At 42.0% G+C, this 22,081-nt stretch overlaps 1 protein-coding gene across 3 annotated transcripts in view; it reads left to right on the top strand.

The window, feature by feature from the left end:
• Positions 1-22,081, top strand: part of SGPL1 (sphingosine-1-phosphate lyase 1) — a 210,634-nt gene that overhangs the window by 182,438 nt on the left and 6,115 nt on the right. For all 3 annotated transcript variants that reach the window (XM_029609059.1, XM_029609060.1, XM_029609058.1), the window contains 4 exons: positions 45-143; positions 4,088-4,234; positions 5,424-5,662; positions 14,246-14,392. In XM_029609059.1, the coding sequence (XP_029464919.1) occupies positions 45-143; positions 4,088-4,234; positions 5,424-5,662; positions 14,246-14,392 (632 nt within the window). The remainder of the gene's footprint in view (positions 1-44; positions 144-4,087; positions 4,235-5,423; positions 5,663-14,245; positions 14,393-22,081) is intronic.

Below are 22,081 nucleotides of genomic sequence, written 5' to 3'. Positions count from 1 at the left end.
TGGTTTCAGTTCTTTGCTTATGCTACTTCTTTTTGAATCTTCAGGCAATGAAGAGAGCCATTTCCAAAAATACAGCCATGCTGGTCTGTTCAACTCCACAGTTTCCCCATGGAATCATCGATCCCATAGAAGATGTGGCAAAGGTACACAGTTGAGAATTGGCTACAGTAAGATGGCCTAGGAAAGGTTGAAGGGCTTTCCCTGCACTAAATAATATACATTTTATAAAAATATTATAAACACAAAAAGGGCATACTCTAACAACTAAACCTTAATAAAAAGGATTAAATTAGTCACGGGTGAAAAAGATTCTAGGGCAAAACTTTCTTGTATAGGGTCCACAAACAGGGCCAGTGCTTCCTTTAGACAAACTAGGGTGTTACCTAGAGCACCAAAAGTTTGATAGTGCCAAACTCCTGCCAGTACAAGACCCAAGAGGGTGCTGTGCTAGAGCCAATACTGTCAAAGAAGAGAGCGCAATGCTGGAGCTGCCGCTACCAATAGGCAGGTTGGGGAGGGGGTGGTGCATAATTGAAGGTTCACCTAGGGCACCAAATCAAATACTCTTGCACCAGCCCTGTCAACAAATGATCCTTTCAATCTCCTGGTGATCAACATACGGGCCGATACAGTACAGTGCGCTCCGACGGAGCGCACTCTTAACCCTTGATTGGACACGCATTTTTGACATGCTAGCGTTACCCCTTATTCAGTAAGGGGTCGAAAACATACGTCCAACCCCCCCGAACCCAATAGCGCCTGCAACATGCAAATGCATGTTGATGGCCCTATTAGGTATTCCCTCTCGATTCAGTAAGTAAAATGTGCAGCCAAGCCGCACATTTTACTTTAAGAAATTAGCGCCTACCCAAAGGTAGGTGCTCATTTCTGCCGGCGCCGAGGAAATGCACAGAAAAGCAGTAAAAACTGCTTTTTTGTGCACCCTCCGACTTAATATCATGGCGATATTAAGTCAAAGGTCCCAAAGGGTAAAAAAAAGAAAAAAAAATTCGAAGTAGGCCCGTGGCTCGCGGATTGAAAACCGGACGCTCAATTTTGCCGGCGTCCGGTTTCCGAACCCGTGGCTGTCAGCGGCTTCGAGAACCAACGCCAGCAAAATGGAGTGTCGCCGCTCCTGTCCTTAGCACCTCTTTTTACCTGTTTCTACCGCCGGACCTAATTTGCATACAGTAAAGTCTGCGGGAGAGCGCAATACAGTATCGGCCCGATAGTGCTTTATGGCATTTTGATTCAATGATAACCCATGAAATTTAAAGCATTAATTCATTGACCCAAAAAGATATTTACTAGTTCAATAAGGTTAAGGGAATTGTGCAAAAAAAAAAAAAAAAGCAAAACAAGTTCTAATGATTTTTTTTTTTTTTACATTATCCAGCCTAATGCTAGAGTAAATATTCAAATTATTTGATTTTGATGCTGCCACAGTATCAAAAATTAGAGTATGTTTTTAGCTGCATATTTGCTCTGCTAGTGGCTGCAAACTAAAATAGCTTATGAGGAAAAATTCTGCAGACTACCAGCAAATGTGTTGTTAAAGTACCAACAAAGTAAGTGAAGTCAGAAGTCAAAGCCCAGGTTGGTGAACATTAGCTAATTTTGCCATGCATGTATCCTCCCTGCTTACATCTTCTTTCGCAGAAGTTCTAGTATGTATTGCTAAAGGTAATTGTTTGAGCCCCTGTTCTCTCTGTTTCTCATCCAGGACCTGATATAATATGGTACGCTGGACTTATGTGCAGTTTTACGCCAGTTTGCATGGCAGTGTACTCCTGATGCAGCATGAAGGCTTGCATCCAAAAATTGCGCACACAAACCTGCAATAAAGCCTGTGTGCACAATTTTAGCACTCCTCCATTTAAATCCTACGTTAAGGAAGACATTTAGTTATTACTCCCTGAGGCAAAGAGGTGCCTAGACGTAACTCTTTCTTAATGCTGGAAATTCAACTCCTGGTCAGAGCTGGAGTAAAGTAACTCAGGCTAAAGCTATTCCATGGAGCTGAGCCTGAGTTTGTAGTGCTGGGGTCTTGTACTCAAGATTTATATGCATAAAATACAATTTGTACACAAAGCATATGTGCACAGAGAAAATGCTTTGTTTACAAATCTTTGTTTTAGTCACACAAAGATATGCGTACTGTGTGTATTTTACACACAGTACGCATATCTTCTGCCCCCATTTTTGGGTTAGCGGCCTTTTTTTCCACTCCTGATGTATTAGCATACTATTAACTTGCTGCATTAGGAGCTACTTTTCTTTTTTTTTTTGGTACATGTATTAAACTGTGCGCTGAATTTCATCCCATAGTTCTGACGCACAGCTTGTTACATTAGTCCCCAACACTCCCATAAATAAATCTGGTTAAATGTTTGTCTCATATCTCCGCCCTTCACTTTCATTTAATATATGAATATGGCCCTTGGACTGCCCTCCCTTCACTTCTTAGAAAAGGAAGTTAGACCAGTCAGATTTATCCCAAATAAATATGCCATATACATTGTAGATATCCTAAAGACCCAACTAGCTGTGGACAGATTTGAGTAGCAGTATATGAAAATTGCCCTAGCACTGCCTCTGCTGTACCTTTGCTACGGACATAAACAGACATCTTCAGTTCCCTGTGCTGCCTCGACAAAATGATACATTCACTAGTTCTGTACTGTTAACATGCTTTCATAAATACTGAATGTCAGTATGGAGAAGATGTGTATCTGATTTAAGAAAGATGCTATCATGGAGGTTGGCCATAAATTTCTCTCCTGCCTATATCCCTCTTTTCTTGCTTTCCTTTCTTTTTTTCTCATCATTCTTCCCTTTAATTTCTACTTATTTGTATAAATGTTGACATTTTTTCTCTTTTTGGTCTTTGCATTTTTTTAAAGAAATGTGATGCAGACCAGCAGGGGCAGGAAAATACCCAGGCACCTAAAACTGTGTCTGCCTCTTACCCAGGAGGCATCGCTTTGGGGGGGCCTGGGCCTGACGCGACCTGTCGCTCCAACCCAGCCAGGGACTGTTGTCTGCCCATGTGGGATAGAAATGGAAGGGAAGGATAAAAATGAAAATCAAAGCCAGCAAAAAAAAGAAAAAAAATCATTAAAAAGTGACAAAATAGAGCAAGAAAGGGATGGAACAGAATATAAAAAAAAAAAAAGTTATAAGGAAAAATAAGAGACTAACTTTTAAACAACTTTATGCCGTGGCCTGTACCCATGTTTGGTCCTGTGTAATTTTACCCTAGTATTTTATAAAATGAGCATACTTTACCCACCTATTTTAGAAATATACGCACATATTTTCTGCATGAAAATAAACCAGGACTTGCTCACACAATTCTCGATTTACACATGCAAGTCTGGCCAATTTTAAAAGATGCGCTTGTCAAGAAAATTAACTAGTTCACCTATTAGTCCACCAGTTCACCCAGTCCTTCTCCAGATCATTGAGACCTGCCTGGTTCTTCATCCTGAGCTCCCCCCAGTTCACCCAGACCTCCCACCCAGTCAGTACTTCACAATATACACGTTTATTTAATTTCACCAGATAATTAGCAGGGGTAAAATTCCACAAGTAAGTTGGCAAATGTATGCATGTGTCTTTTCTTAAAACAGCAACTTGTGTGTGTAAGTGTTGACCCCGTCCGGGAACACCCCAAGACTGTCCCTCTTTAAGACGCGCATATGTAGGTGTAAAAATGAAAATATGGGCATACTTACAACTTTAATAAATAATGTGTACATGAGTAGCAGCTGCTTACATGTGTAGATGCTCATTTTTACATGCATAATGCTTTAAAATTTCATCTTTAAAATGGTTAGGCTGGTGCCCACATTTTTAAAATCATTTTATGCCCCAGCATTCAAGTGTAGACAGATTGAAACTTCAAAAAATTACAGATCTACCTATGCATAGATAGAAAGGAAATTATTTTCAGGACCTGTGAGTTTTCAGCTGCCAGAAGAATGTTGTGTGTTATAGGTGAGCATGAAGGAAGCTTTTTTTTTTTTTTTTTTTTTTATGGTGTCCGATAATTGGAGCCTGTGGGTTTTGTTTTGTGTTTCATCAGCTGGCAGTGAAGTACCAGATCCCTTTGCACGTAGATGCTTGTCTGGGTGGTTTCCTCATTGTGTTTATGGAGAAGGCTGGCTTCCCTCTTCAACCATTTGACTTTGGCGTTAAAGGTGTGACGAGTATTTCTGCAGATACACACAAGGTGAGAAGGAAAGGTAATGATGACTTAAAAAAAAAAAAAAAAAAAAAAAAAAAAAAAAAGATGGAACATTTAGAAAAATAAAGATTTAGTTTAGGGACTGCTCAAAATACTTGCAAGAGGTGGAACAAATTGAAACCAAGGATGAAGTTGAGTTAAAGTAGGGGGAAATGTTCTTACAGTAAAGAACAACACATTTCTTGAAAGTATCACAAGAAGCAGTGGAAGACCTCTAGAGATAAGCCAGGCACATTTCTAAGCTGAAGAATGGTATATAAGACTGCACTTAATGATAGCGATGAAGCTGAAGTGCTGCTATTGTTTTTCTAAACGCTGATCTTTCTCTCCTTTCCCCATGAGACAGCTTTGACTATGCAACAGGGGGGGGCTCTGAAATTAGGCAGATTGAAGCGATCACTTCAGGTGGCAAAATTTTGAGGCAGCAGCAAGTGCCTCCCCCACCCAAATACCCTTTCAGAGACCACTTCATTTCCCTTCCCCACAAGAGTCCTCTGGCAGGAAGTGAAGCACGATTTATGGGCATGCCAGTGCATCTCAAACCAGCGGCGCTCAGCACCGGCAAGGAGGCCAGGCCCTGCCAGCAAAAGAAGAGAGTCGGGGCCGCTCCAAAGAAGAGCCGCTGGTGGGGAGGCCAGGACTCGCTCTGTTATTAAGTCGGAGGGGGTACAGAAAAGCAGTTTTTTCTGCTTTTCTGTACACTTGCCCGGTGCCATTTGAAATTAAAGCCTGCCTTTGGCCGCACATTTTACTTTCTGTGTTGCGGGTGACTAACTAATAGGCTCATCAACATACATTTGCATGTGATGAGTGCTATTAGTTTCGGGGGGATTGGCCGCACGTTTTCCATGCACTATTACTACCCCTTACAGTATAAGGGGTAATAATTGTCTGGCCAAACGGGGGCTAAACGGTGCGCCCGGCCGAGCACACCGTCCTGTATCGGCCTGATAATTTGGTACATAGAAGCTAAAATGTGTAGAACTCTGAAGTTGTGATCCCATTTCTGTAATCAAAGGTTTTTAGTATCTCCTCCTCAGGACATATTTCCTGCCCATTTTGGTGAGATTTTTAAAAATTGATTTTGTGATACAGTAAAGTAAGTTTTTTAATGTTATTTTGATAGCCTGACCTGTAATTATTTTCCAGGATCTGTGATTTTTCTCTCTTGCAGTATGGCTATGCACCAAAAGGCTCTTCAGTGATACTCTACAGCAGCAAGAAGTACAGGCGCTATCAGTTCTTTGTTGCCCCTGACTGGCAGGGAGGGATCTATGCCTCCCCAACTATTGCAGGGTCACGACCTGGTGGTATCATTGCGGCATGCTGGGCCACCATGATGCACATAGGAGAGGATGGTTATGTGAAGGCTACCAGGAAGATTATCGAAACAGCACGTTGGATTGATGCAGAGTATGTGCTTGGGACTCTCTCTTTCTTTTTTTTTCTCCTCTTAATTGAGAATAATCATAGAAACCCCAGCACACACTTGGGGAAAACTTTCAAAATGATGTACTAAATAATCATTGTACTTTTGTTTCATAGCTAAAGAATCATACTTAATATAATATGTATCTGGTTCATTGCCCTTTGACATATCAGTGTAAGTTTAGCACCTGAAATCTCCCACAATAAGCTGCGGGTGCAGACTGATTTGTCACATGATCCCACACCAGACACATTAATTTCTGAGGAAGTTTGTTATATTTGATGTTATGTCCAAGACACATCTGCATCGTCCTCATATACAGAAGCAAATGTATCCATTAATTGAAGCTTTAAATATCGATATAGAATTTACAATATGTATGCTGCCTCTTACAATTATAGAAATTAAGCAAAATTAGTATTAAACTTTATAGGATATATGAGAGTGGAAATGTAATGGTTTCCAACAACAAAACTGAAAAACACCGACCAACTGGCTCTCACCTCCAGGTGATATTCTCTTTTAGACAGCATCCAGTCCTGTGTAGGCCACTGCTAATGGTCAGCTAAAGAATGGGACCCTAAAAATCCAGAAAACATGCGATTCTGATTCTCACAGATATTGAATTTTGTCTGCTGTTTACAGAGGCTTTCCAAAGTCCTGTGTCTCGCACTTACCTGTCTGTTTCCAGAAGCCTTTCAGAGGTGCAGGAGCCCTTCCTTGTCCCACCAACTGGATATTTTTTTTCTCCGGCAGCTCAGATTTATTAGGCTTAATCTAGTTCATTTTTAAATGCCAGCTCAGGTTTGCCAAGTACAGTTTAGCCAGAAGACGTGCTATGATCAAAGCAGCTTTCACGACTAGCCTGCAACTCTGGGCAGCAGTCTTCCAACAGTTATATCTGGGGTCCCAAAGCATATAAAGAGAATAAAGAAAGGAAACCAAAATAGTGTAGAATAAGCACCAAAAGCCCTGTAAAATGAGACTTATGGACCTCAATACGTATACCCTAGAAGGGAGAGGGGAATATGATAGAAACATTAAAATGTCTTGGATATAGGTAAGACACAAGAAACTAGCATTCTATTTTTTTTTAGTGGAAAGGAAGTTCTAGAGCAAGAGTTCATGATATCAGGCTTCAGCAGTAACATTAGAAATATTCCTTCACAGAAAGGGTGCTGGGTGCATGGAAGAGCCTCCTGACAAATATAAAAAAAAAAAATTATAACAATTCAAGAAGGCATGGGATAGCACAGAGGATTCTTCATTGCAGAGAAGTGAAGGGAATGCTGGCAATCAAGTAGGGTTTGTAGTGTTATAGCAGGAAGGAAACTGGGCAGTCTGGATTGGCCTTAAGGTTCTTAGCTTCTGTCATTTTGAATGTTTCTGTGCATTAATTAAGTCACATATTTCATCTTTTTGTTGGGTAGATTAACTCAACAGAGTTACACATGCTCTCGTTTTCTAGTTAAGCCCCACTTGGAAACATTTTTAGAAAGACCTCTTATCAATTTTAGGTGCCACCTAAAAAAAATTCTGGTGTGCATTTTCCCTGTGATGCAGTGCTGGCTAATAAATGAACAAGCTTTGGTCCCTGTTCCCCTGATCATGTCTCTCTTAAATCCTTCAATCTCCTGCTACAGCAGACCTTATAGCTCTAAGAAATGGATGTGTTCAGCTACTTAGATCCTAATGTGTTTGGGCAATTTGCATTGGCGCACAGCCCCCTGCTTTCTTCACATTTACAAACTCTTGGCAAAGAATAGAATTATACGCATGCTTCCAGCCTGGCTCGTATTTAAAGTTTATGAATACCTAAACCAAAGCAAGATCTTCACATACAATGCTTTGTGTTTTCATGTATTAACAAGCCCAGTGTCAAGGAAGGGACAAATAAAGTAAACATTGTTTTAAAGAAGTCTTGCTTTTGTGCTGCTCACTAGGACGTCTCTGGAAACCAAACCTTGTTTGTGGGAACATTTCCCTAGTTGAATCGTTTTGTATAAATAAGAAACTGGTTGTTTAAACTGCAGGAAAATAGATAAAGAATGCTTAATATAAAATGTTCTATAAAGAATTAAAAGGCCAGCAGACCCTTATCAAAAAAAAAAAAATGGACAGAGTAGTAAACTGTTATATAGGCTGCTGGGCTTTCAGATTTTACACTGTCCTAAAGAATCACTGTTACATTAAGATATGGCAGTTGAAAAATGTGTGAAATACATTCTTTTCACTTTAATTTTTTTTTTTTTTTTGTATTCCAGGGCTTTCCCCCAGTTTTATTCCTCTTGCCCTCCCCTCCCCTCCCCCCTTCCATATTACAAGGATAGTCCTTTTGCCAGAAGGCCACAGACTTCATTTCCCTTTAAATTTCAATGCACAGATACCCAGAGCCTGGGCAGTAAATGTTACTGGAATTCCCTTGATGTACTGCCCTTGGGATAGAAGTAGGGGAGGAACAGGAGCCAAGTCCAGGAACTGACCCTGGGGTCTCTTATGAGTATGTTGTGCTGCCATTGGTCTGGCTTTCCAGTTCCATTTTTGAGGATGTTTTGTGAGACCAGATTATTTGAAGGATCCCTATTCTTGCTGTCTGTTAACTCTAGGGAAAGTCATAATCCTCCTGTAGATCATATTACAATCTTTTTCTACAGCTACAGATTGTGGCTTCACAATGAAAAGATCATAGGTTAAAGCTAAAGAACAGCGGGTGAACCTTGATACAAGATACTAGCATATAAATGTCATTTCTACAGAATGTCAAATCAATATTATTGATTGTTCATCTTGTGAATGTAATGCTTTTATTAATACTCCCACAGAGTGGCATTTAGGGAATCTAGCTTTGCAACCCAGGCCCAGCTCCTACTGCGTAGGTCCTCTGGTTTTGTGCAGACTTCTGAGATAGTTGTCATAGGCCTTGAGGGAAGGGGTCTCAGGAGACTCATTTAAGGCAATACCTATTTAGCTAGCTTCAGAGGAAGAAAGATACTGTTACCAGTTCTGAGCCACAAGGGGTTGATACAGGCAAGTCCCAAGGTCATTCTGTGCAATTTAAAACAAGCAAACAAAAACTCAGCCAGTTTCAACTTCCCAGTAAAACAACTTTTACAATTATTTGATGGCCTCATTCAGCCAATTCCTCCATATGAATATGAGAGTGAAGTCTAAATTCTAAACATGAAGGGACCAGAATCTCAATATAAATCCTGCACCTCCAGTAACACCATCTACATCCACAGAAAGTCCCTCAACAATGGACCTAGGATGTTGACCCTTACCAATTCACCATACCAAAAAAGAAAACCCTTTTTCTTTTGCCATCTCAATAACAATTGCACAAACACTTTCACTGCCTACAATTTTGTCAAATAACACCAAACTGTAACAAAAAAAAATTTTAGAACCTATATAGCAAACCTTTCCTACCATAACAGCACTAACTTTGAGGATTCAAAACAGTAACTACCCTACCTATGAGAGGGAGCACTGGAAATATAAAATTGGCCTTAAAACACCCATACACCTATTAGGCAAACAGAACAAGTCAGATCACTATAGACCCCTCCACAGAAATTACTTTCTATTTGAATATCTCGCTCTCTCTCTCCCTCTCTCTTGCTCTCCCGCTGGCAGTCACTATATTTTCTGCTTCTCTTGTCTTTGGCCACTGTGGGATGACTCTGTGATGGCTTAAGAACATAAGAACATGCCATACTGGGTCAGACCAAGGGTCCATCAAACCCAGCATCCTGTTTCAAACAGTGGCCAATCCAGGCCATAAGAACCTGGCAAGTACCCAAAAACTAAGTCTATTCCATGTTACCATTGCTAGTAATAGCGGTGGTTATTATCTAAGTCAACTTAATTAATAGCAGGTAATGGACTTCTCCTCCAAGAACTTATCCAATCCTTTTTTAAACACAGCTACATTAACTGCACTAACCACATCCTCTGGCAACAAATTCCAGAGTTTAATTGTGAGTAGAGTACTCTTTTTCAGCTGCCAGTGGGATTTTCTCCGCGCCAGCATGCTGGACCTCGTTCTTCAACCGTCGGCAGGTTGGGATCCAGTGGCAGCTGCCAGATCACTGGCCCTTTCACTTTTGGGAGATGCAATGCAAATTCCCCCCCCCCCCCCCACCTACCTTTGCCCATGATCATGGAATGAGCTCTAGGTGGCAACAGGAATTATTTTTGAGCAACATCATCTCCTGCTGCTGCGGGGCCAGTCTCGCGGTAAGAGCTGCTAGATTGGCTGCGTGGCAGCAGGAAATGACATTCATTTAACCGTGGCTCCTGCTGCTGACTGGGGGAATGGGGAGGAGCGGCCAGAAGATGGCAAGGCTGATGGCTGCATCTCTATAACGGATCTGGCAGGGGGTCTGGTTTATCCTGGTTTAAACTGAAGTGGCACAGTGGTGGCAAGCCATTTTTTGGAGTGGCACTTGCTACCCCGTAGCAACACCTGTGGGTTGAAATAAACCCAAGATAGTGTGGGGAAGTAGATATGCAACATACAAGGCAGATGGTCTCTTCTCTCCCTCCAGGCCACAAATGGTAGCCATCCTGGATTCTTCCAGGATGCTGGGTGAATTATACGCAACTGAGTTGCTATAATGTACAAACATAAAAGCACGATGATAGCCGTATGTTTGGGGGTTTTTTTTTTCCTATCTAGTCTGCCCATCCACACCAACTATTTAGCTTTACAATCCTTACCACTCTTTGGGAGATCCTCTGCATTTATCCCATGCTATCTTGTATTCAGATACTATCCTTGTCTCAATCACCTCCACAGGGAGGTTGTTCCAATGCATCTATTGCTCTCTCTGTAAAGAAATATTTTCTTAGAGTACTCATGAATCTACCCCCTTTCATCCTCAGCCCATGACCCCTTGTTCTAGAGTCTCCTTTCCATTGAAAGAGGCTCACCTCCTCTGCAAGGAAAACTTGGAGGTATTTAAATGTCTTGCTCATATCTCCTTCATCCCAGGTGTAGATGTTTAGATTTTTAAGTCTCTGTCCTTGAATGCTTTAGAACAAAGAGCACTGACCATTTTTGTAGTTGCCCTCTGGACCAACTCCAACTGATTTCTATCCTTTTCAAGATGCGATCTCCAGAACTGTACCTTGTGCTGTTAATGTAGAGGGCCAAGTTGCAGCATCTGGTGAACTGAATGGGGCTAGCATTGCTTAAAGGAAAATTACAAGAAGTAACCATAGAGATAAAAGAACAAACAAAAATGTCAGTTTTCTTTTTATTCATTCACATTTATTAATAAAGATTTTTTTAATTTTAATTTTTTTTTTTTTTGCTAATTGCATTTATTGTGGTGTGATAAAAAGGTCAAATCAGTTTTGGTAAGATTGCTAAATGGTCAAGTGGTACATCATTCTTGGCTTGGTTTCCTAAGGCAAAAATGATCTTAAAATGTCTTTGCACCCTCCAACCCAATAACGTCTGACCCATTCATCCAATGTAATTGTTTTCTGCTACAGGTAGTAGAGACTCCCAGCTCAAAATTTCATGTCTCTTGATGTTCCCAACACTTAGAATTGCTGTTTGATTTTTTTTTAACCTTACTTTCCTATAGAAAAATGGGCCAGTTCAGTTGAAATCTCAGGGAGGTCAGAGCATGTTATGTCATTGAGTGGCGTTAAAAGGTCAAGTTGTATTGATAAAACAGTTTTTATTGTATGTTGTAGGTTTTTTGGATTATTGTTGGATTGTTGTACATCGCTTTGGAAGATTTGTCTAAATGGGGAAAGTGGTTGATAAATGCATTTTAAATAAATAAAATGAGGATTTTGAAAGCTGCCCTGCCATTGGTTAAATATATCCGAAGCAAGAAACCTGTGAGGGAGTCAGTTGGATGGTCAGATGACCGAGGGGGTTAAAGGGGCTCTTAGGGAAAATAAGGCCATTATAGAAAGACTAAATGATTCTTTGCGTCTGGTTGACTAATGAGGATGTTGGGGCGATACTGGATCCGGAGATGGTTTTCAAGGGTAATGAGTCAGATGAACTGAACCAAATCACTGTGAATCTGGAAGATGTAGTAGGCTAGATTGACAAACTAAAGAGTAGCAAATCACCTGGACAGATGGTATGCACCCCAGGGTTCTGAAGGAAATAAAAAACGAAATTTCAGATCTATTAGTTAAATTTTGTAACCTATCATTAAAATCATCCATTGTACCTGAAGACTGGAGGGTGGCCAATGCAACCCCAATATGTATAAAGGGCTCTAGGGACGATCTGGGAAGCTATAGACCAGTGAGCCTGACTTCAGTGCTGGGGAAAATAGTGGAAACTATTCTAAAGATCAAAATCACAGAACATATAGAAAGACATGGTGTAATGGAACACAGTCAACATGGATTTACCCAAGGCAAGTCTTGCCTCACAAATCTGCATTATTTTTTTGAAGGGGTCAATAAACATGAGGATAAAGGTAACACTGTAGATGTAGTGTATTTGGATTTTCAGAAGGCATTTGATAAAGTCCCTCATGAGAGGCTTCTAAGAAAACGAAAAAGTAATGGGATAGGAGGCGATTTCCTTTCATGGATTACAAACTGCTTAAAAGACAGGAAACAGGATTAAATGGTCAGTTTTCTCAGTGGAAAAGAGTAAACAGTGGAGTGCCTCAGGGATCTGTACTTGGACCGATGCTTTTTAATATCTTTATATATGATTTGGAAAGGAATACGAGTGAGGTAATCAGATTTGCAGATGTTACAAAATTATTCAGAGTAGTTAAATCACACGTGGATTGTGATAAATTGCAGTAGGACTTTGTAAGACAGGAAGATTGGGCATCCAAATGGCAGATGAAATTTTATATGGACAAGCGCAAGGTGATGCATATAGGGAAAAATAACCCTTGCTGTAGTTACACAATGTTAGGTTCCATGTTAGCAACTACCACACAGGAAAAAGATCTAGGCATCATAGTGGATAATACATTGAAATCGTTGGCTCAGTGTAATGCGGCAATAAAAAAAGCAAACAGAATATTAGGCATTATTAGGAAGGGAATGGTTAATAAAATGGAAAATGTCATAATGCCTCTATCGCTCCATGCTGAGACCACACCTGAGTAATGTGTACAGTTCTGGTTGCTGCATCTCAAAAAAGATATAGTTGCACTGGAGAAGGTACAGAGAAGGGCAACTAAAACGATAAAGGGGATGAAACAGTTCCCCTCTGAGGAAAGGCTGAAGAGGTTAGAGCTGTTCAGCTTGGAAAAGAAACGGCTGAGGGGGGATATGATAGAGGTCTTTAAAATCATGTGAGGTCTTGAACGAGTAGATGTGACTCAGTTATTTACACTTTCAAATAATAGAAGGACTAGGGGGATTCCATGAAGTTAGCAAGTAGCACATTTAAAACTAATCGGAGAAAATTCTTTTTCACTCAATGCACAATTAAGCTCTGGAATTTGTTGCCAGAGGATGTGGTTAGCGCAGTTAGGGGCAGATTTTCAAAAGCTACACGCGTTTAGCCCGAGAAAATCTGCCCTTGCACGCGCATGTCCCGGGGCTTGCAAAAAGGGGCAGTCTGGGGGCGTGATGGCGGTTTGGGGGCGTGGCTGGGGCGTGGTGGCGGTCCGGGGTGGTCCGGGAGCAGGGTCGAGTGCTCTGGCACAGCGGCCTGTGCCGGGGCATATGTCCTGGGGCTTGCAAAAAGGGGCGGTCCGGGGACGTGACCGGGGCATGGTGGCGGTAAGGGGGCAGGGTCAAGTGCTCTGGCACAGTGGCCTGTGACTTGGGCAGGCATAACTTTTGGAGCAAAGGTGGGGGGGGGGGGGGAATTTAGTTAGGGATGGAGGTGGGTTAGATGGGGGAAGGTGGGGGGGGGTGCCGGAAAAAAAGTTCCCTCCAAGGCCGCTCCGATTTCAGAGCGGCCTTGGAGGGAATTGGGAAAGCCATCCGGGCTCCCCTCGGGCTCGGCGTGCGCAAAGTGCACGTATGCACCCCCTTGCACGCTCTGAGCCCAGATTTTATAACATGCGCGCAGCAGCACGCGCATGTTATAAAATTGGGCGTAGATTTGTTCGTGCCAGGTTGCGCAAATAAATCTATGCCCGCGCGTAGATTTTAAGATCTGGCCCTTAGGGTGGGTTTAAAAAAAGGTTGGATAAGTTCTTGAAGGAGAAGTCCATTAACTGCTATTAATCAAGTTGATGTAGGGGCTGATTTTCAGAGCCCTGACACGTGCCAGTAGCGACAAATATATGGCCGTGTGTGCCTTGCGTGCATTTTCATAGCGGCCCGGCCACGCCATGCTGGTAGATGCGGAAGTACCAGGTTGTTTAAAAGGGGCAGGCCGAGGGCCATGCTATTTTTCTCTCAGATACAGTCACAGAAATAACTGAAAGAATGACAGGAAATTAGTACAGAACTTATTCTGTACAGCTTAATATTGAAAAAAAGGCATTGTAGGGTCTTGGTATTCACCTATAATTCAGATTGTGTAGTTGAACTTATCTACATTTTACCTGTAACACATGCACTATTAGTTCCTGCTGATTTTTTTTGGTTTTTTTTTTTTTCTTCAGGTTGCGCAAGATGAAACATATCTTTGTGTTTGGCAAACCTCAGGTGTCTGTCATCGCTATTGGATCTAATTCGTTTGACATTTTCCGACTGTCTAATTCATTGGCAGCCAAGGGGTGGAACCTAAATTCCATGCAGTTCCCATCTAGGTGAGCATTTTGCTAATCATTGCATACTTTTTCTGAAAAGTTTCTGCCCACAAATTAAGTTTAATTGTGTGCAAATAATACTGGCAAGATACTTTTCTAATGGAAAGTATGCTTCTACTTTCCTTTTGAAAATAAGTATAATTTATGTGGGTAATTGTCTTCAAACATCTGTGGGCTATTACAAAAATTACCCCCATAATGTAAGGATAATTATTTGTGAAGTCAGAGTTGTATTTTTCTTTCTATAAAAGCAGACAATATTTTAAGTTTAATAATAATTTCTTCATAACATGAAAGGACGCATCCATTTTCTCTGTGCCTTAATACATAGTAAATGGAAGATTAGCATTTGGGTTGTGAGGTGGAATAAACTTGATCCTGGATTTTTGATACAGCTGAAATTTATAAAACCCACTTAGAGGAAGATTCCTATGAAGACCAGCTGACTTAAAAAAAAAAATTATTTAATGTATTTATTTATTTTTTGCTTGCTTTCTGGGCAAATTATATTTATTGTTTTAAATTTTTTATTTATGCATTTTCCATATACATTCAAAAGATTACAAATTGGATTTGCAAATACAGAGAAGGAAGAAAAGAAATAGGAAAAACAAAACCAATATCTTAAACATGAACTTCTCTGCACTATCAAGTCCACAAAAAAGGGGGAGTTCCAAACACAACCTTAATATATCAGGAAATAAGATCTGACTATACAGGAGGCTGTACAAATATATCATAGAAAGCTACAGGCATAATACGTTTACTCGTCGGTTGCAGAAGTGGGAGTAAAAGCAGAAGGACTTTTATCTAGCAGAAAATCAGAAAGTTGTATAGGTGAAAAGAAAACATAGGTATTATTCTGAAATTTACACATTTGCATGGAAATTTTAATATAAAGAAAGCTCCTATATCAAGAGCCTTAGGTCTTAATAAAAGGAACTGCCTTCTTTTTAACTCTGTGGGTCACTCTAGACAATTCAGGGTAAATGCTGATCTTGAGACCCAAACAATTCTCTAGCTGATGATGAAAAAATAACTTCATTATCCATTCCTTGTCTGACTCCAGAAGAAATGAAACAATCAACATAGAGGGTGTCCCAAGGTCTTTCTGAGTTGTCTCCAAAACATTTGTTATATCCAAAGCTGGAGAAACCGGAGTGAAAACTTGCATACCATTTTGATTCAAAGATTCCTTCTTAAACGAAGGGATATAACAAGCCCCAGAAGTAATAGGTAGGGCTTGCTCTGGGATTTTCAAAATCTGAATCATGTATTTCCTCCACATTTTCTTTAGGAAAATTTAAAATATGAAGATTTCTCCCATGTATTTGGTTCTCTAATTGTTCCATTTTATAAGATAGTGATTTGGTTTTCTTTAATAATAATCTGATGAAGCCCAGAAAGACTAACAACTTCCTTCTTCAAAGAGGAACAAGAAACTCTGTTCTCATCTACTTTCTTTTCAACCAGTTCCATACGCTGTTCCATTTTATGAAGAGAGTTAACTAAGGGATTGATTTGAAGAAATAAATTCAGATTTAAGGACTGAATCGCATCCCAAATAGTGTAATGTAATACAGTCCGGTCTTACCAAATGAAACTTCTGAGATGAAATTGTGACTGTTCCACTCTCCAACTGGCGAGTCTCCCCATAGCCTGCAGCCTTCCCGGGTCCGATAGAGGTCTCAGGAAACCTCACTACAGTTCCAGCACCGCTCGCAGGTTCCAAACACAGGGCAGCATTTTCCAACATGCTGCCCTGCTCCATGACACAAAGTTGTTCCGCATGTCTTGCCTCAGCCAGATTCTCCGGGGCCCTACAATCTGCCGGGGACAGAGATGTTTGTAGTTCCTGCAGGGCGGCGAGTTCTGTTTCCTCTCTCGGCGTCTAAGCCTCCCGGAGCAGATGAGCGCCCATCGGACCAAATACTTGTGAGGAAAGAGGCGAAGATATCAAGTCGCGTTCTTTGGCGCGACGCTTCCTCACTGAATGCGGCATTCTAGTCAAAGAAGAAAAGGTCGCATGGAGCTACTTCAATTGCATCCCGTCAGATCCTCCATCTTGGATCCTCCTGGCTTACTCCTGCTGGGCAAATTATATTTAAATACTACATAATAGAATTAATGCAATTTAGGCAAGTTTGATGAATGTAGAATTAGTATGAAGTGTGTTTTTCAAAACTGACTTTCCAGACATTAATGAATTTTTACTAGGATGCAGTTTTACATAACCACTGTATTCGCTTACTGTGAGTTAGAGGCCTAAATTTAAAGATTATATATTAAAAGTAGAAAGAATATGTTATCTATAAGGAAGAAGTTTTGTTGTCATTTGATGATCAGTAAGAGTTTTCTTAATTCTCTAGGCATAAAACTACAAGTTCATTAAAGAAACACTTCCCCTCTCTGAGGTCGTGTCCAAACTGGACAACTTCAATTTTTCTTTAGTCTTGTAGGACCATCATAAGATAAGTTATTGGGTCTGTTTTCATCTGTGAAGTTGGTCTTTGAGGGAGTAATTTTCAAATGGCCCGCATAAGAAAGTTTTCAAAGTCCACTGAAAATTATTTCACCACATTGCCTTCACAAGTTATAACTTCTAAAATGTCCATTAAGATTTTTTGTGAAAAATCATGTGCATACTTTTTTAAAATCAAAAAAGTATGTGTATTAGTCCAAACACCTCCCCGGCTCTGCCCACTCTGAATAAACTGGGTGAGAACATGATATGTGCACTTAAGCTTCTCCATGGACAAGCAGGCCTAATAAGCAAACAGGAATTTGGTCTATTGAAGGCAGAAGAAATGTAGAATAGACCAGCCGCCTTAGGTTGGAAGAACTTTATTCGCACAATTGGAAGAGGTAAAAAAAAGCCCAACTCTGGCAGAGTTTCGCTTTCACAGCTGCATCAGGGCTAGAATGTAATAAAACATAAATATATAATAAAGTATAAAACGAACAAATTAAAGAATAATTAAATTAATAAAATATGAAAATAAAAAAAACATAAAACCACAGGATGCACATGGAAATGTAAAACACATAAAAAATGAGAATATATAGGGATACCTTATATGTAGTGGTACATCACTTGATGCATAAAACTCAATGGTGACTAAACCAATAAGGATATTATCAAACAAGCAGTTGATGTATGTGTACTGAATCGAAACAGCACACCTAAGAAGGTATATTACATAATAAAAATAGGCTGGCCATAGCTGTTCCAACTTTTCCATAGCTCCTAACACATTATTGAGGTATTCTTCTCCATCTCAGCAACCAGTTGTTAGCTCTAACAGTGTGGAGGTTGAGAGCAAAATAGTAATGTTACCTTTTTTTGTGAAGGTAAAATAGGTCTTCTTGCTGCCAATAAAACATCACTATGTGATCTTAGGTGACAGTGCATCAGGAGGGAGGGAGCTGCCAGAATGTAGTAATGGTTTGGTTTAGCCATGTATCTCTCTTTTGGTGGGCCAGAGAGAGGAGATACTTCTGCTGTGGGGAGCTGCTTACTCTGTGGCAGAACTAGACATGGGATCAGCTACTGTTCCACTATCCAGGAAGACCTGTCACTTCAGGCCTCAGCCCAGAAGAAGTTCCTACTGCTGCTAGGTTCTTCCTAGTGAGGGAAATCACAGCTGTTGCCTGCCAGGGGAAAAGAAGTAGTGAATTAGGGAAGGGGAATGGGCAAAGAAGTCAGAGACAATGGGGAAGTGGAGGGGAGAGAGGAAGGAGTTGGAGAAGGGAAAATATAAATAAAAAGTATATAAAAAAAATTAAGTAAATCAAAACATGAGAAAATAAAAATAAATAGTGTCTCTCTCTCTCTCTGGGTGGGGTGTATCTGCTTGTCTGGATGTGTTGTGTGTGTCTCTTCCCTCCCTCTGTGTTTTTGTGTGTCTCTCTTCTATCTGAGGGATGGTGTATCCATCTGTGTGTTTTATGTCTAAGTGAGATATGTCTGTGTCTCTGTGCCTGTCTGGGTGTTGGCTCTCTGTGGGGTGTCTGTCTCTCTGTGTCTCTGGGTATGGAGTAACTGTCTAAGTGTGTGGGGTCTCTGTGTCTGTCTGTCTGTTTTTCTGTTTGGGTATGAAGAATCTGTTTTTTCTCTGTGTCTATCTGGGTTTGGGGTATCTGCCTCTCTGTGCCCATATGAGTGTGTGAGCTTACTCCTTTCATCAGTTTGAAGAGAAACAAAATAGGGATTTCGAGCCACTGGTTGGTATGTGGCTGCCTGGTGAATAATCTTCATTTCTCTGAGGACAAACAGGATGGCAGTCCTCATTTATAGGTGACATCTGATGGAGCTGGTACAGAAAGCTTTGAGCCTCTCTGAACATGCTCACGCATGTATTATACCACATGGGGTCCCTTCAATCTCTCTATTTCCATGGAGCTTGTGTCTTGTGGGAATTGAGTCTCTTTTAGCTTCTCAAAAGTTTTTGGCGTGTTCAAGGTTTTTTTTTTTGTTTTGTTTGTTTGTTTGTTTTTTTAAAATATGGGATCACTCAGTTGTCGTGGGATGCCCTGGGTCTACTTTTATCATCTTGGTCAGGGTTTTCAACAGTTTTAAGTTTCATTTCTCAGTTGAACCCCCAGGGCAGCGGTGCACTTGATGCCCACTGGCCATCGAAGGCCATAGCCATCAATTTTGATATTGCATCCCTTTTCTTTCGCAACGACATTTCCTCATCTGAGTTTAAGCGGAACGCTCGGTGCACAAGGACCACATCTATCATGGATCCCCGGCTGCTCTGTCTGGGGGGGCATTGCACAACATCCGGATTTGCAGCAAGTGCGCCAAGATTATCTCAAAAGGGCGTAAGATCCAGCTTGATAAGATGGAACGACTCTTTGGGCTGAACAAGACCAGTGCATTGGCATGAAGGGAATTTGGAGCACCGCAATGGCCATCGAGCTATCAACATCAGCGGGGGCATCTGTTCTGATGACGGCTTCCAGAGATGCTCGAGACTGCCTCTTCTAGGTTGAAGACATCGGGTTAATCATCTTTGGCTTTAGCACTTGGGAAGGACCGATACAAGCATTGAGGGAAGCCAAAGAAGCATTGGTCCCTATTAGTGCACAGTGCTGGGCACGGGGATGCACCAGTTTTTGCTATGATGCCCCCAAAGTGACCTTGTGGTGAGGAGTGCCAGTCCTCCGATTCCAGGGATTCATCACAGTCTCCACTGGTCCCGCGGCCCACCATTGATCCTCTTGGTTCTGAAGAGGATTTGGTTACACCTCCTGGATCCCAATCAGCCTTGATATTGAGGTGGAGCTGGAGAGATGCATGTAGCTGGCTGTGGAGAAGGCCATGTAAGGCCTATGTGTCAGGGCATCAGTGGCACTGGGGGCTGGCACAGTCCATCCTTGAGCCACTGCTTGAATCCTTGCACACATTCATCGGAGTACTACACAGACATCAGTGACAGTACCTGGGGCAGAGTCAGTGCCCGGTGGAGCATTGGGGGCAGCCAACGACTAATCCAGTGGTCATCCCCGGTTCCTTGGAAAAGGAAGCTCTCTCGCAACGAGGGCAGCCTCTGGGTCTGGGCTACCATGGCCAGCTGAGTCAGTTCCCTTACTGCTGGCTGGGGCCCAAGCAACTTTGGCCCTGTCCCCCTGTCTGACAGTAAGGACGAGGGCCCCTATGACTCCTGCGGGATGACTCTTCTGATGTTTCAGACTGCGATGCATCAGGAGGCCTCCCCTCAGAACCGTTTCATCCAGTTGTTAGTGAAAGCCATCCCATTTCAGTTGCAGATGGAGGAGGATACCCAGCATAAGATGCTAAATATTCTCCAGTATGTGCAGCCTCCTAAGGAGATCGTGGCAGTCCCAGTGCACAACATCCTTTTGGAGTCACTGATGAGGATGTTGGAACACCCCCTCTGTTTTCCTGTTAATAGGAAAATGAACGGGATCTATCTTGTCCCGAAGGCCCTCAGATTTGACAAGAGTCAGCTGCCACATGGTGGTCAAATTCACTCTCAAGGCAGCCAAGCGCACTTGGACCCATTCTTCAGTGCCCCTAGGGAAGATCAAAGGACCATGGATGCTGTTGGGAGAAAGGTGTTTCAGCATGTAATCTTATTGCCCACATAGCGGCCTACTAGCTCTACATGGTCCAATATATCTGGGACATCCTGAAGGGGCTGAGCAGCTGCCTCAACAGCAGCAGGACACTCTCCAGTCGCTGATGCACAAGGGTCTGGAGTGTGGGAAAAATGGGGTCAGGTCAACCTATGAAATTTTCAAGACAGTATCGAGAGTCTCTGCAGCAGAGATCGGTGCCCATAAACTTGTCTGGTTGTGGGCATTGGATCTCCATTAAGTCTGCCATATCCATGGTGAGAGATCTTCTGGTCAGGGGCAGGCTGCTGTTGTACGCCAACTGGTGGTCCAGTGTAACCTCGGACCAGCAGATCCTTGCCATTGTCTGAAAAGAATACAGATTAAACCTTTTTGACTGCCCCACCAAATTGCCCTCCAAGTCCCTTTTGGGGATCGATAGCACATCAGGAAGTGCTTTTAGCGGCGCTCTCCTCCCTTTTAACAGCCAGAGTAATCAAGCCTGTTCCACCAGAGTAAAGAGGGTGGGGATTCTACTCCCGATACTTCCTGATTCCAAAGAAAACAGGAGCACTCCATTCTATCCTAGACCTAAGGGCCTTGAACAAGTTTCTAAAAAGAGAAAAGTTCAAGATGGTTTCCCTGGATACCTTGATCCCAATCTTGGAAAAAGGGGACTGGCTATGCTCCCTTGATCTCAAGGACGTGTATACTCGCATAGAGATCTTCCCCAGCCACCAGAAGTGTCTCCGATTCGTGGTGGGAATCAGCACTTCCAGTACCGCATTATGCCGTTTTGGGCTAGCTTCAGCCCCACGTGACTTCACGAAATGCTAAGTTGTGGTGGTGGTGGTGCACCTTCACAAACTGGAAGTCCATGTTTTCGCCTATGTAGACAATTGGCTGGTCAAAAGTATCTCTTCGGCCCCATGCATTTTACCATCCGGATGCTGGAGTCATTAAGGTTCGTTAACTACCCCAAGTCCCATCTCAACCCATCACCACAATTGGACTTCATTAGAGCCCTGCTAGACATGGCTCAGGCTAAGGCCTTTCTACCCTGGCAATGGGCCATTAGTGTGATGACCATTATGGCAGAGATTCAAGCAAGCCAGCAAGTTTCATCGTGGCATATGTTGAGGCTGGCTGGCTGCAACAATGCTTGTCATTCCCTTGGCACATTTACACATGCGAAAAGCCTAATGGACCCCAAGATCCAAGTGGCAATAAGCCACTCAGGATCTATGGGACTGCATTTGAGTCATTCCGCCCTTCCGGGACTCTTTATCCTTGTGACAGGAAATTTCCAATCGGGAATGGGGAGTATCCTTCCAAAGTTTTTAGGTCCAAATTGTACCAACAGATACATCCTCCATGGGTTGGGGGGCTCATGTCGATTGGCTCAGCACCCAGGGTCTGTGGTTCACCCAGGAATAAATGTGTTAAATCAGTTTCCTGAAATTCCGGGCAATCAAGTACGCACTGTAAGCTTTCAGAGATGAGCTGTCCAACAAAATTGTGCTGATACAGACTGACAACCAAGTGTTAATGTGGTATGTCAGGAAGCAGTCCAAATATAGTTGTGGGCCCTTTCCCACAGGATGG

The sequence above is a fragment of the Rhinatrema bivittatum genome, chromosome 7 (assembly GCF_901001135.1).
Source record: "Rhinatrema bivittatum chromosome 7, aRhiBiv1.1, whole genome shotgun sequence".
NCBI classification, from domain to species: domain Eukaryota; kingdom Metazoa; phylum Chordata; class Amphibia; order Gymnophiona; family Rhinatrematidae; genus Rhinatrema; species Rhinatrema bivittatum.
This window is presented reverse-complemented; position numbering and strand designations above follow the sequence as displayed.